General features: G+C 37.5%; 1 protein-coding gene across 1 annotated transcript; it reads left to right on the top strand.

Moving 5' to 3' along the window:
• Window positions 1-5104: 5104 nt before the first annotated feature.
• On the top strand, window positions 5105-13533 carry LOC109982863 (large neutral amino acids transporter small subunit 1). Its single transcript, XM_020632299.2, has 11 exons — window positions 5105-5423; window positions 5911-6444; window positions 6595-6720; window positions 8612-8717; window positions 8875-8919; window positions 9310-9433; window positions 9555-9658; window positions 10020-10116; window positions 10386-10535; window positions 11790-11964; window positions 12232-13533. Exons 1-11 carry the CDS (start codon window positions 5348-5350, stop codon window positions 12306-12308), a joined length of 1614 nt encoding a protein of 537 aa, XP_020487955.1. The 5' UTR covers window positions 5105-5347; the 3' UTR covers window positions 12309-13533.
• The last annotated feature ends 2187 nt before the right edge of the window (window positions 13534-15720 follow it).

Genomic DNA, 15720 nt, shown 5'->3' with positions numbered 1-15720 from the left:
TGTTCAATGTACATCTGACATATAGCATTATACGATCAGTTCTTCCGGAGAATGATGGATTCTGTGGTTCCAGTGCAGAGAAGAAAGTTTCATGTCTAAAGATAGCATATTATCTGTGTCTAAATGATGTTTTATTCATAAAGATATACCAAAAAACACAAGAGCAAAGTTGTGTCCCTGCTTAACAAGCAGACAAAGAATGCAGGATGAAACTTGAAAAAAATAGAAAAGGATGAGGTAAGATATGCGATAAGGAGTAGAGAGTGTTCTCTGAATTCTGAGGAGACAGTAAATTGGCATTGTAAAATACAAGAAATTAAAATAGGTCAGAGGTACATGTACATGAAGATATGCAGAGAAGGAATTAGATCCCATGAAAGGATAATGGACAGTGTGTGTGGTTAGATGGCAGTACAGTGTACAAAATTCAGATATATTTCCACTAAGTAACATCTGAAGGCAGTATTAACCACACACTTCAGTATCTGGCAAAGTATACAGCTGTACTATGTACTATTTTATATAGCCTAATGTGTACGTCAATGCTGAGGTATCAGGCATTTTCCCATTACATAATGACAACACTCCAGTGTTTAAAGTGAGGTTCAGGTAGCCTATATAAAAAGCCAATATACTGTATTCAGTTATAGTATTGCACCATACCAAACATGTTGTATTTTCCCTATCGACACAATTTGCATTGATTCAATAAATTCTGTTTTGTACGCCTAAAACTCCTAATTCCTCCTCCTCTGTCAGGAGTTTCTTCCTTTTTTTCCAAGGTTCAATTGTTATTTGGGGGGATTTTTCGCATCCACAAAAAAGGTTTCAATGGGTGTACAGATCGGGAAGCCTCTTCAGCCAAAATTGTGGTATTTGTTATTTACATTTTTCCGATCCATTTACAAATTACTTTTTTGCCACTCATTTCTGGTAAGAACTCAACCGCTCAGATCGATGCCCTCAACACTGTGATGTTTGGGCTGACTGGCAGCAAATGCTGCAAGCAAGCATCTGTGTCCAAATACAACAATACTCTCAAGGCTGCATGGGACAAATTCCAAAATGATTGAAGATGTGGGATAACTTAAAGAGGGAAGAAAACTGAAAGGGGAAAAAGTAACAAGAGCACGATGAAAAACAGATAGGAGTGGGGTAAGAAAGAATAAATCCAAACCTAAAAGTAAAAGAAATAGACACACAAAAGAAAACAATATAGATATATGAACCAGCAGGGATCTGATTTATTTTATTAAATCTTCAAGTAGCCTATCTACTGTCAGCAAAAAGTTAATAAGTAGCCTATTTAGCAAAGGACATAGGCTATATGTAGACTGCATAATACTGACGAATTTCCATTTTCGAATTGACAAAGGTAAATAAGAGTCTTACTTAGCCAATGACATAGCATAAACGGGTGGTTCTTTGACTACAAGCACTTTCATGTCCTTTGGTCATATTGTTGTTGTTTTTCTTACAATTTTCACAAAAAATGTCTCTCTTTGATAAATAAACAATAAAACTGTCTTAAAAACTTTTACCTTCTCTCCAATATTTTACTTTCCAATATCTTATACGCTTAAATGTCACTGTTTTGCCCTTGTCCCACACCTGAACCTCATATGTTCAACAATTTAAATGTATTATAAATCAGGATTAATCATATGAATGTTGATGTAGTTGTATTAAGTAGTACTTAAACAATCCAAAAACATGTTAGTATTCAATGTGAGACAATTGTATATATTCATTTTTACACAAAATATATCAGTCACACAGTTTAACCGTCATTTTCACCACACTGATGTATTTTCCCACCAAAACGTCTGTAAGAGAGATTGGTTAGGCAGTTACTAAGGAAGTCAACAGTGACAACGGAGCACATGTCTCATATGGTGGTTATTGTGATGTTCATGAGCTGCCTTTAAAGATAAATAAAGGTAAATATTGCTGGAGCAGATATTACTTTTATTGTATGTCATTTCCAAACACGCTGTAACTCCATGGAAGTTTGTATGAGGAAAGATTGTTTAAGTTAAATAAGTGTATTTTATAAGCTTTACAAATATCAAATCAAAGCTAAAATGTAAAGCTAGATTGTAGTTTTTCCCTAAATACTGTAAAGATTTCATTTCCATCACAGTCATTGTGGAGGAAATGACATTTATGCTGTTATGCTGACAATATGGACTGTAAAAATAAATAGCAGTAAAACTATGTTTACAGATTAATTGAACCTATTATCAACTCACATTTTGCATTTCAACATAAATATTTCAAATAAACATGTTCACTGTTTTCAAATTAAGATTTTCTACATCAACGTACATAAATTGTCATTTCCACAACACCCTGTCATTTCAATCACTGAACACATTTTTTGGAAAACATTCGAAAAGTTCTAATTATACATTCTCCACAATATGTTAGATCATACTCCACTATATGAAATATTATTATTTATTTATTTCAAACCAGTATTTACATAATCCAACATTAGATTTTATATTGAGGTAAATGTGTGTTAAGCCATTTGATCCTTGTGACATTTAATTAATTTAATTTACAAATGTATAAAAATTGTAAAATGGTATAAAATTGCAAAAAGGAATAGTCATACATTTATTTGGGGGTGTCATATGTCATACAATTTCTAAACAAAATGCTGTTTGTTTAGATGTGGTGGAAATGACATTAGCTCATTAAGGGTCAGATAATATGTCAAAAATGACCAAATGATGTTGTGATGGTAGTTCATCCACTCTTGTATCTTAAAACTAGGCAAATCAGATAACCTTTTGGGACTTTGATTAGTGTGATTTGGGAAAGTTTTTTTTCTACAGGTTCACAGGACACCTGGTTGAAGAAACAGTCTATGAGAATCACCCAAATATAAAATTTGAGGCATTTTTTAGGACTAAACTAGTCGGTCAAATACTAAGGGACTTGTTTACTCTGTTACCAACAAAAATAATAAAATGCTTCTTAGGTAAGCTAATATAGGCTATCAGCATGTGGCACTTATACAACCTATACACCCTTCAATGAGTTATACTGTAGATACAGGTTTCACTCAGAAGGCTAAAGTGGGCGTCTTCTACCTGCGTATTAGGGAATTGATCACACTGAAGAGGAATTGGGATGTCGGATGTGTGATAAAGAATATCATACACAACAAGGACAGCCAGAGCAGACGCCATCTGCTGAGGAGACGGAGAGATTCAGGGAGCATTCACTCTTTATGACTCAGTGGTGGCATCAGCCATCCTGTATGGTATTGAGTGGTCTGCTGTAGCAGGAACAGAATGAGCAAACTGGCGAAGAGGCCAGCTGTGTTCAGAGACTCGTTACCCCCTGGATGGTAACCGCACCGCGGTGTGTGAAGAAGAGATACCGCAGGTCCTTCCTTTCTGCTGCAGTTAGGCTCTTTAACCTTTTGCCTATAGCATATCACAATACAATTTTTTTCTAATCGGTGTTCTGCTTAAAATTAATTTACATATTGACTTTCAAGCTTATGTCAGAAATAATGATTCGCTATGTATGAGAACACCTTGTGCATTTCCAAATAAATAGTGACTTTTACATGTATTTTATGTGCTCCCCGTCCAATTGAACTACTACGCTTTTAAAATTTCCCATGATTCCTCGCGGTTTATAAAAGTTTTGTTTCTAAAACTGGACGCTCGCGAACGCCTAAGACGATCGTAAGAGCAGAATATTACTTTAACGTTACAAAATCAACATTACAATGCAAAAACATTATCAACATTTTCTAAACCGTGATTGAAAATATGTTCAATCTGCCTACCTACTTATAACTCCTGTACTCTTGTTTACATCCGGGCATTCGGAAGGCTTGCTATCTGGGCTACATACAGAGAACACTGTTTCTCCCCCGCCTGCCCAGGGGAAAGTCCCCGGACTCGTGGCAGAAAGTGCCCTGGATGATTCCAACGTCGGCACGCACTCCTCCTCCAAAGCTAAGATGCTCTCATGAGCTGAGCTCGGAGATTGCTTGTCGACTTTGTCAGCGTTACTAGTAATGCAAGTGAGCATGTACTGGCGCTCAAACAGAACGGGGCTCATTCTCGGAATGCTCATTTTACGAAAACACTTGATCATTGTATCCTATAAACACAGTTATTATAATTATCTAACTTTAAACTACTTATTTGCAAGTTAGCTATTTCATGTTGAGTGAAACCAAGTGGTTGCACTACTGAACAACACATCAAGTGCCGGTTCGGTGCGTTTCGAACTTGCTGTGTGTGTGTGTGCGTGCGCGTGCGTGTGTGTGCGTGTGCGCTTCTCACTGTCGACATCTGGTGGTTTAAATTGGACGTACAACCTTTCACTTCAGGCCCAGTTCCTGACATAATTTGAGGCAATCAAACTTCTCAATGTTGGTACTTATGTATCAGTTAATGTTTTTATTATTTTAACCTCTCTTTCTATCTTTCTAATTTGTCCATCATTTCAAACTAAATACTATAACGAGCACTATCACACAAACCATGTGTCTGTACATTAGTACCCTAATTGTTATGGGGCTGTATGACAATTGGATGTAAAGGTTGATCCTGTTTAATCAGCTTTTGAGAATTGAGACCCTTTTCTGGAAATAAATCGGTTGGAAAAAAAGCATCAGGCAATGCTAAAACATACTGTGGCTCATCTGTCACCCTGCATTTTCTACATTGAATATGGCTCGCTAGTCTCCATTTTCTCTGTGGTGTGTCACCTTGCTGCATGACAGAGGGAGAACAAAGACACTTGTTTTACTTGGGTAACACCACTAGAGGGAGCCCCAGATTTACAACATCCTCCACTAATTTACTATGACATGATGGCAAAAACAGACACCCATTGACAGACTGTAGACTACTGGATTAGGCAGCACTAGGAGAGATTACAGCATCACATGACAGACCCTCCAAATGGTGCCTGCAAGTAACCTACTTCCCACTCTAAGCAATCCCATCATTCAGTTGGAGTGGGTGTGGGCTCAGGAAGCAGGAGCATCACAAAGGTTCAGCTCCTCCCTGCTGTATCTTGGAGAGGGAGGGAGGGAGAGTCAGAGAGAGGATCAGGGTCAGCTTGATTCCAGTCTGTGTGACGAAGGCAGCGTGTTTGCAAATGAAGAGGAGAGAGCGTGTGCATGTGTGTGAGAGAGGACGAATCAGAGAGGGTTAAAGAGAGAGTAGAGGGAGGGGGGTGAGATTTTGTATGTGAGGGAGGCAGAGAGGAAATCCAGGCAGGAGGAGGAAGGGGACATAAAGGGAGGAAGGAAAAGGGGATAAGGAGGAAACAGACAAGACAAGGGAACCCAGATTAAGAGGAGAAGATGGCTGAGCCGGAGCTGAAATCACGGAGCAGTCGGGATAGCATTGCCAAGGCGGTGAGCCAGGAGAAGATGGGGGGTAGGTACAGTGCATGCTCAATCTCCTGTAGATACCACATGGTGCAAGGCGGCATTATCCCGCCATGCGCTCTGATGCAACATTGCCTAATGCCAAAGTACATTCTGTTTGATTTTGCTGTTAAGATCCATCATTGAGTTCTTAATGATTATGTGATGTTGTCAGGTGAACTAACTGACAGATGAGGAGTATGCACTCATATTACCCAATTAAAGACCTTGTGTGCCTTTATGTGTGCCTACTTTCCTTCCCTGCTTGACACATGTTGTGACATTAGAGAAAATGCTGTTAATGTGATCATGAAAGTTTTGTATATATATATATATATATTCTGTACATTACGACAGCATGAAAATACCCCAGGGAAGGAAATAAAAAAACACACTATTGATTGGTTTTTGTTTTAGTCTTCACACACTAAATGTTTGTACCTCAAGTGTGAAGCTCTCTTATTTCATCCCCTGTTATGTTTTCTTCTCTCCTCCAGCAGCTGAAGTAGACCCAGACCAAGACGGTCTGATTGCGGAGCAGCCGTCATCTCCGACCACCCCTATTGTATCTGCTGATGCTGTCGCCAGCCCAACCAGCAGCTCACCTGCCAAAGGCGACAAGATCGAGCTCAAACGCAGCATCACCCTCTTTAATGGTGTGGGAATGATCATAGGCACAATCATCGGCTCTGGCATTTTTGTCACTCCTACGGGCGTGGTCAAAGAGACCGGCTCGGCTGGGCTCTCCCTGATTGTCTGGTCTGTTTGTGGAGTGATCTCCACTATGGGTGCCCTGTGCTACGCCGAGTTGGGCACCACCATCACCAAGTCAGGGGGTGATTACACCTACATTTTGGAGATATACGGTGAACTGGCGGCCTTTCTGAAGCTGTGGGTTGAGATGCTAATAATACGGCCTTCATCCCAGTATGTGGTGTCCCTGGTGTTCGCTACATACCTTCTGAAACCCCTCTACCCAAACTGCGCTGTGCCTGACAGTGCTGCTAAGCTCATTGCCTGCCTGTGTCTTAGTGAGTGAGAGATTTTTTGCTGGTTTTGAACAAAGAACAACTGTAAAAGCACCTTTTCTTAAACATTACAACCAAATTCAGTTGTATGATTCATTTATTCTGAGATGACATTACCTCTAATTTCCCCGCCCTTTTTGTCATTTCCTGTAGCCTCTCTGACATTTGTTAACTGTATCAGTGTGCGAGCTGCCACCAAGGTCCAGGACTTGTTCACAGCTTCCAAGTTGCTAGCCCTCATGACCATCATCCTCTTTGGCTTCATCCAGATTTCCACAGGTGAGTTCCACCTACTCACAGATCAACAGATAGAGTCATACAAAGTCACAGCACATTTCAGACTGTCTTTGTTTTTCCCGTTAGTTTATAGTTTGTAATGGTCATGTAATGAGCATGCAGTTATAATAACACATTAATCACTTAGAATTGTGTCATTTCTCAACTATATATCAATTAACAACTACCAGCTGGGTTTTGTAGCCTTTTGTGTTTCACTACCTGGTATCAGCCCTGTTAAACCTCATGATGAACGTGTAAGAAGAAGGAACAAACTAGGAAAGTTAAACAAGTGTATTGTAAGATTGTAAATATTAAATAACAAGCAATGACATTAACACTTAAGTGTTCAAAAAAAACTGGTTGCAGTTTGATGTTTGTGAGCATGTAATGAAGGTTGTGCCAAGATTAAATTCATAGTACAATTCATCATCCCTAACTTGTCCAAATGAACGCTAATTTAATCCACATAAAGATTTTGATTTAATGTAAAACCTTAAAGAGTATTAAAGTATGATTAATTGATCAGTTAAAAAACAAACATGTAATGTTAAGCTCTGTATTTGTGCCTTTGCTTTTCACAAGTGTCCAACACATGGCTGCAAACAGTTATATCAGTTATAAAATCAATTCCTAAATATTTTCATTATTTACTGCAATATTGATGGTAATTAAAGTGCAACAAAAGAAAAGTTCTGTCAACCTTCTTATCAAAGTATAGTTTTATCAATTTTTGTTCAATCCAGGTGACTGTATGGTGGCACTACAACCAAGGTTAATTTCTTTTGTCTCTAATGATCAACAAATAGTTGACAAACACTAATGAGTTCAATCAAGCAGACTGCCCTCCTTTCACTCTGTTAACACACATACTGAGTTTGAACACAAGGCCTGTCTGTCTGCAGCCAAGTGATTGGGTCTGAGTAATTGTGCAGCCATGTGCATGTGAATCTACAGTATGTGGTGCTTTAAAGATGAATTCTGCCAGGCATAGTGTCATACATGACCCATCTGTACATCATGCACCTAAAAGAACAAGATGGAATTAATACACTCATATGAGGCTCAGAGGCAACTGCTCCTTAAATGATTCATATGTGCAATGTCAGCTCTATCTTAGCTCTATCCTAAACTTACATTTATTCTTTACAAAACTGAAATAGCGGAGCATCTGAGTGAACTAGTCGCGCCATTCAAATTTTTAAAAAAGCGGGAAGACAGGGAGGCAATGGTTTGCTCCATGCTACATCTGCTGCTCTCCCCCCTTTTGCAAGTCAAGCTCACCACCATTGTGCTCGACACTGTGTAACCATGGAAACTAGGCGGGCAAAGCTGTTGTCACACTGTGGTCTTTCAAAGCGCACGAGAGAAGGACAGAGTGAGAAAATAATGTGTGTGTGATAGGCCTCATGGAGAGCAGAGTCATTAGCATCTGAAAGCGACAGGTAGAGAAGGGAGTCCTGCTCAACAAAGACTCTAAGCACATACACACACACACACACACATAAACACACACTCCTAAACACTACTTGACAGTTTTTCCTTTTTTAATGATAGCTGCTGTGAATACATCTGTGTACTTATTAAAAAGACATTTCTGCTCCTTTTCAAATGTCACTTGGACAGGGTCTGATTATATTTCAGTACGTCAAAGCAGATGCTCAAACCGTGAGACAAAGTGATCAGATAAACACAGAACAGGCAAGTTCCTGGTTGCAAATGTCAAGTGTTTGAGTGGGCAAGCAAACACAGACTGGCATTCATGCAAGAAATAAGAAGTGACAGCAGCTCTCAATTTGAATCCAGAACAGGCCTGTAAACCCACAGGATTACTTCACTTTGGTTTCTCTTTCAGATGTTTTATTTGGCTTTATTTCTTGCTGTCTATGTGCAGGTGATGTGCCGTACCTTACACCTGAAAAGGCCTTTGAAGGCAGTAAAACTGGAGTGGACAACATTGTCTTGGCCTTGTATAGTGGTCTTTTCGCTTTTGGAGGCTGGTAAGGGAACTGTAACAATTAAAAAAAAAAAAAAAAAAGAACAGACCAGAAATATAGTTTATTTATAGCAGCTAACTGTTTGTTTTTGCAATGCAATGTAATTTCAAGTCTTTACCCAGTCCTTAAAATAGTGCTCCTGCTCCATATTTTCTTCCAGGAATTACCTGAATTATGTAACGGAGGAGATGATCAATCCAGAGAGGTGACTTAAATGTGATGAAGGTTGTATTGAGGATTGTACAGCCTCCCCTGTAAATATATGCAAACATCATGACTACCTGCACCCATGATTTAACTGATTTATCATCATTTGACTGCATGGAGAAAAGCATACTAGATTTCCTGATATTTTAATATTATCAAAATCCAATAAAGTAGCAGCCTTAAATAATAAGAAAAAATATGCTTCGCATTGGGTTAAACTTCATTTATCTATGAAGCATGTGCTATTTTATTTTTGATACATTTTATTATGTAGTCTTATAGTATTATGTAGTCTAGCATGACTGATCAAAAACTTAGTCAAAAATCAAATATAGAATGCAGTGCAGTACTTTCAAATGTTCTTACAGAATGTGTCCCCCCCCCGCAGGAACCTTCCCTTGTCCATAATCATATCAATGCCTATAGTGACGGTGGTGTACGTTCTTACCAACCTGGCCTACTTCACCACCATCTCACCACAAGTCATGGTCGAGTCCGAGGCTGTTGCTGTGGTGAGCTTTACACTTCTCTCATAAGAGCTACAAAAATCACAAGAGCTACTGGCAAACTTCACTTCATAGGTTGTGTTTTGACAAAATGGGAGCGTCCATAAATCATATTGTTGTTTGACAGAGTTTTGGGGAGTATCATCTTGGTGTTATGGCCTGGCTTATTCCTGTCTTTGTGGGATTGTCCTGTTTCGGAGCTGTCAATGGGTCCTTATTCACCTCTGCAAGGTTTGTATTTGTTGCATGCTATTGTTATACAACAGTTTATGACATTTGTCTTTTCCTGAGTTAACAAAAGGAGTTGGAGTTTGGAATGAGCGTAGTTATTATGCACTGATTCATCGGTTGAAAATGAGTATTGCCCAAACATGAAAAAAATGCTGGCAGTCTTACACTGTCTCTGAGAAAGATCAGCAACATGCAGTTTGGAAAACATGTTCCAGTCACATTTCACGAGGACAGACTTCAACAGCAATTTGAATACTTCAAATCTTGTAGCTTTATTGAAAAACCGACACAACGAATTAAAAAGTATTGAAGAAAAAACTGTTTTGGAATGGATATGATCTGGTGTTTTCTCATCTTCTAGGTTGTTTTATGCTGGGGCGCGAGAGGGTCAACTCCCTGCTGCTCTGGGGTTGGTCCACACAGACCTCTTCACACCAGTGCCGTCCCTTATCTTCACTGTAAGAACCCTCTAGCTAACAGCCACAATAAGGATTCTTCAAACCACTTTTTCCAACAAAATTTGTTTTAAAAAATGGTGAATTGGCTTTGAGCTTCCATAGACTCCAGGCCTTTTCAGACTACTACAGTAGTTATTCTTTTAAACATGAGTATTCCCTCTGTACTATGAGATACTAGTTATAACTTTTGATTGCAAAAAACAAGATATGTTTCTATATGCTTTATACTGTTTGTAAGACTGAAACAGCCTTGTCTTCCTTTTTTCCAGTGTTTTCTGTCCATGCTGTACACCATCTCTCAGGACATCTTCTCAGTCATAAATCTCTTCAGCTTCTTCACTTGGCTTTGTGTTGGGATGGCCATTGCAGGCATGCTCTGGCTGCGCATTACCAAACCTGACCTCAGAAGGCCCATTAAGGTAGAATGGCAATGTCTAAAAAGTTGTATTACAGGTTGTGTATGCTTGTTGCACTTGAGATATCTATCTATGAAAAGCCATTTTAAGACTTACTGAAAGGTAACCAAGACCTTTCATGTACCTGAACCTCAGCCAGTTCTTTGTCTGTCCAAAACATAAACACGTCTCCTGGTTTCATACAGCACCTACATTTTTATTTCATTGTTTATTTTTTTTATGAAAGCCCCATTGTACCACTGCCTTTGTTATTATCTGGAAGTGGACCATGCTGTGTTTTCAGGATGAGGGGAGTGGTTATAAGCACAATTACATGACTCTTTGTTCCTCTTTCATCATGGTAATATAACTTTGACCATAGTCTTTTATCTTTTCTTTTGAACCTGGATATCTGAACCTTCTTGTTTTTAAAGTGAACCTCTTATAAGGTATAAATAGAGCTATCCTCATACTTATGTAAACCACTTTTGGAACCTGTACCTTTAATGATCAGTTATACAACTGCAGGGTCTGAATTTTTGCAATAATAAACTGCCAGTTCAAAATGTAAAGATGCATTTAAATCAGCATGAGCTGTATAAATGTAATGTGACAATGTAATGAATGTCCACATAACATTGGGATATCATTTTAACAGTAGCTGGTTGTTGTTTCTTCATAAAGAAAGTAACTATTTTTAACCAGGAATGGAAGAAGAACTCTCGCTTTGTCGTTTGCTGAAGTGAAAAAAGCAATTTGACAAAAGAAACAAGGTGTTGAAGCTGTATTTTTTTCTTAAGCAATGGAGTCAAAAATACAGAAAATATTCAAAGAAACAACTGCACATTAGCACATTTTAGCATTTAAAAAACAGCAACATTGCTGGGTACATTTTTATTTATCCTCTGGATCAATCAATTTAAAAAAAAAATCATTCTTAATTTTTAGAATGCAACTACTAAGTTTATTTATCAAATTAAATGTAGGAGGGTAACAAAATGAAGGTGGAAAATGCATTTCAAAATTGTAATCAATAAATGCGTTATATGAACCTTCCAGTTGCTCACACTTCCCAAGTATTTGAAGCAACATGTTTAATTTTAGAAATGATTACTGTATGATCAAGCAGAAATGTCCCAAAAAGACTTAGAAAATAGCTAACTACGATATTTCACAAGTTTGGTTCTATAAACATATTTTGATTTTGTCACATAGTGTTTTATTGTCTCTTTTCTAACAGGAACAATAAACTATGCCTATTATGTTTTCTTCCATCAGGTGTATCTCTTCATCCCTGTGACTTTTGTTTTGGGCTGTGTGTTCATGATCGCTGTTTCCTTCTGGGCGGCTCCATTCGAGTGCCTGATAGGCTGCAGCATTATTCTCACAGGCATCCCGGCGTACCTCCTGGGCTACAAGTGGAAGAAACCCCATGTGGTCAAGAAGATGCTGGGTGAGCCAAGCGTTCATATTTGTTTAACAGCTATGTGTATTTGTTCAGGCATGGCTGGAGAAGCATTTATTACACTTTGTTATGAAATTCCTGCGAGAATATCTACTGTTACGCAGCACTGATACGTGAGTTTGTTTGTATAGTTAGTGCTAGGGACACAAACCAAGATGTTGCTCAGATGTTTAATACTATCTGAAGAAATCTGACCTGTACTAACTGAGTGAAGGACAAAAAGACATTGCTAATATGAGTTGTTTTTTTTCCCAGAAATCTTCACCATGTTCTGTCAGAAGATCTTTATGTCTGTTCCTGAGGAGAGGGAGCAGCATGAGGCAGCTGAATAACCCTGGACGGACTGAACAGGATGAAGGAAGGATGAGGGGATATTATGTCTGCAGATTCTTAACATGTTTACATTCATTCACTTCTGATTTGGGCTACAGCTGTTTTTTTGTTTTGTTTTTTTAATCTTCCAAGCCAGGTAACTCACAGAAATTGAGCCTTGCAATTTGCTGTTTTCATACAGTAAAGTTATGCTATTTTGTAGAAGGTAGCATATTTTGTGAACACTCAAAATGAAAAAAATAATTTGATCAAAGAGAGGTTTTCCATTCATTGTTCTAAACATATTTGACGATTATATCTCCTCAAATGCTAGCACATGCATATACGTACGTATGTTGCATATTAGTTAGCTGATGGAGTCATATACCATCAAAAGCTACATACTCTAGCGGCCTATTGTTCACCTAAAGTGTTGAAATGAGGAGCTTAGTGAGACAAGAATCATATTTTGACTTACTTTACAATTAACACTAACAACCAAACTACACATACTTTATTGTAGTTTTTAGTTTCATAGAATTCTAAAGAAAATAGATTTTCGAGTTTTACTTTCTGCTTTAATGTTAGATGGAGGTGAAGAGGTCTCATATAAAAAGCATTCACTGAAAGTGTACATTAAGGTCAGGGTTTAAAGAGGAATGAGCTTTCTAGCATAGATCAATCCTACTCATACAGTACTAATATTTATGTTAAATATTAGTTGATTTTCATTTTTGTATTTTTGTATTCACTTGTAAAATGAACCCACATCCTAATCTTAAAGCACAACCTAAAGTGAGATAGCAGTGTATGTAATGTTCCTTTAAGATGTGTTTTTGTAAATGAGGTCTTCTTTCTGTATCATTTTATTCGTGTATCAGACCATGTTAGAGTCCTTTCCATATTTGATGAAATGACAGTGTATACCAGCACATGTTGGTGAGGCATTAGGAAAGTCTTTCTGATTGTATAAAGTAAACTCAATTCTAGTGTTAGTGTTTTGTATTGTTTGTGTAGACATGCCATTGCTGTTATTCAAGTTTTTGTTGGTTTTATTGAAACTATAAGACCAAAATGAATGTTGCAAATTCATTGACATGTGCTTTGCCTTTAAAAAAATAGAAAATGTACCTTTGAATCAAGGTTTTGTGAGGTTTTCCAAAAATTACTGCACGCACTTTCCCATTCTACTCTAGATCCAAAGGAAAATAAAGGAGGGTGGAGGTTGTGCCGGTTGGGAAAGTTTTTTTGTTCTTTTTGTATTTTTGTACAAAATAAGACCGTTCCCTCAAACATAAACCACTGGTAACTGGATGATAATCCTTAACTCATTACAATCACAGTCCACTTAATCTCATAACGAAAATGGATACCAATGTGTATTAGGTTGAAGACACTTCGCAGCCAGCAAAAAAAGAGGCAGTCTGATGTACCCCCCCCCCCTTTTGAGACTGAAGTGGTCTTCCCCCTTTAACATAACCGTCATATTTTTCTTATGAAAATTGGACCAAGCCATCTCAAAAGATCAGAGTTTATAAATACCACTGTGGATTTTTTTTGCCTGAAAAGAGGAAAGCATATCAAATCTCCCTGAATGATAACTACATATTTAAAAAAATATACTTTCATATGTATGCATATTACAAATGCAACTTTTTATGATTATACCCTCCCAGAAATACATCTGATTATTTTGAAACAGGGCCTTCATGTCGAAACACACCCATCCAGCATATTATATGAGCATATAATTTATTTTATAAACAACAACATTTGTAAAAAATATTGCTGTATGTATTAATTGGATAAATTAAAGGTATGAAATGTAATGGAGATATTATTATTTTTAATGAAATAATACTCTGTCAGTTATTGTAACTGTTTTGTGTAAGTGACCATGAAAGGTACACATATTAATATAAATATTTTTGTTCAAAGTTTGCCTGGTTGTTTATGTTTTTTAAAGTAATAGTCAACAAAAGACGTTTTCCTCAGAGCATCCTAATGTACCTTCATCAGTAGACAAAAGGACTGCCAGCCTCTCTCCAGATAACACACCAAAATAGAACAAGCAATTCCAAATCAAAAGATAGCTTCCATCCAAATGAGGATGTTTCACAAGCGTGATTTTCTCAAAAAGTCGTCTTGAGGGTGTTATCATCGGAGATATCAAGTGTTTGGTTCGTGATCTGTATGAAACAACCTGTCCCTCCTTGTTTGTCTGCTCTTGTTTGTTGGCCGGCAGACAATGATGCGTCTGATGACAGTGCTGTCAGCAGAGTTCATATCCGTCTGAAAAGGAAATGAGAGGGTCTAAAGGCTACAGACAAAACGAGTATCAGAGCTGCTGGGTGGAATATTAGTGATGGGAGATTGGACAGGCAAAGAACAAATATTGCACAAGTGATGTAACGAGTATTTTGATACCTTTTGTAAAAAAAAAAAGAGGGCATCATAAAGGAACTGGAGAAGCTCAATCAATGTTTGAATAAAAACATCTGCCAAAAAAGTTTTCTTAACAGTAAGTAAAAAGCAAGAGTAAGTCACAACAGAAACATTCTGAATTAACAATCCCATACATGCATTCATACACTTTACATTTCTTTTAATAAATGTATTAAAAAAACATTTTTTTTTCAACGGATCCTTGCTATATTTTTCAGATTTGTGTGCAAAATGGGATGAGGATGTAGCTTTGATCTATAAAACTAGCTGATATGTATGAGAAGCTGCATAGGCAATAAAGGCATTCTTTGCTTCTATATACATACAAACTTTGCTTGCACAAACATACATACTCAAACTAAACACTTACAGATATATACATACTCTCATGATTACATAAATGCTTGCATATACATACATATTCATGCATACATGTATGCATGTGTATATGTTTGAGTAGAGAGTATGTGTATATTTGGGACATATGTATTGGTATGTGTGAATAAAATATGTTTGTATTAGTAAATCAATTAATCAATCAATATTTATTTGAATAGCACCAATTCATGATGAATGTTATCTCAAGACACTTCACAAAAAGCAGGTGAAAGACCTTATTCTCTGTTATATGATATTACAAAAGAGCAGGTAAAATACCATACTCATTGCTATATAACAAAGACCCATGTGAGCAGAGAATGCACTGTGTGAGCAGAGTACTTATGTATATGTGTGAGCAGAGTACTTATGTATATGTGTGAGCAGAGTACTTATGTATATGTGTGAGCAGAGTACTTATGTATATGTATGAGCAGAGTACTTATGTATATGTGTGAGCAGAGTACTTATGTATATGTATGAGCAGAGTACTTATGTATATGTGTGAGCAGAGTACTTATGTATATGTGTGAGCAGAGTACTTATGTATATGTATGAGCAGAGTTCTTATGTATATGTGTGAGCAGAGTACTTATGTATATGTGTGAG

The sequence above is a fragment of the Labrus bergylta genome, chromosome 12, assembly GCF_963930695.1.
Source record: "Labrus bergylta chromosome 12, fLabBer1.1, whole genome shotgun sequence".
In the NCBI taxonomy this organism is placed as follows: Eukaryota; Metazoa; Chordata; class Actinopteri; order Labriformes; family Labridae; genus Labrus; species Labrus bergylta.
Note: the sequence above shows the minus strand (reverse complement) of the source record. Positions and strands in the feature narration are given on the sequence as shown.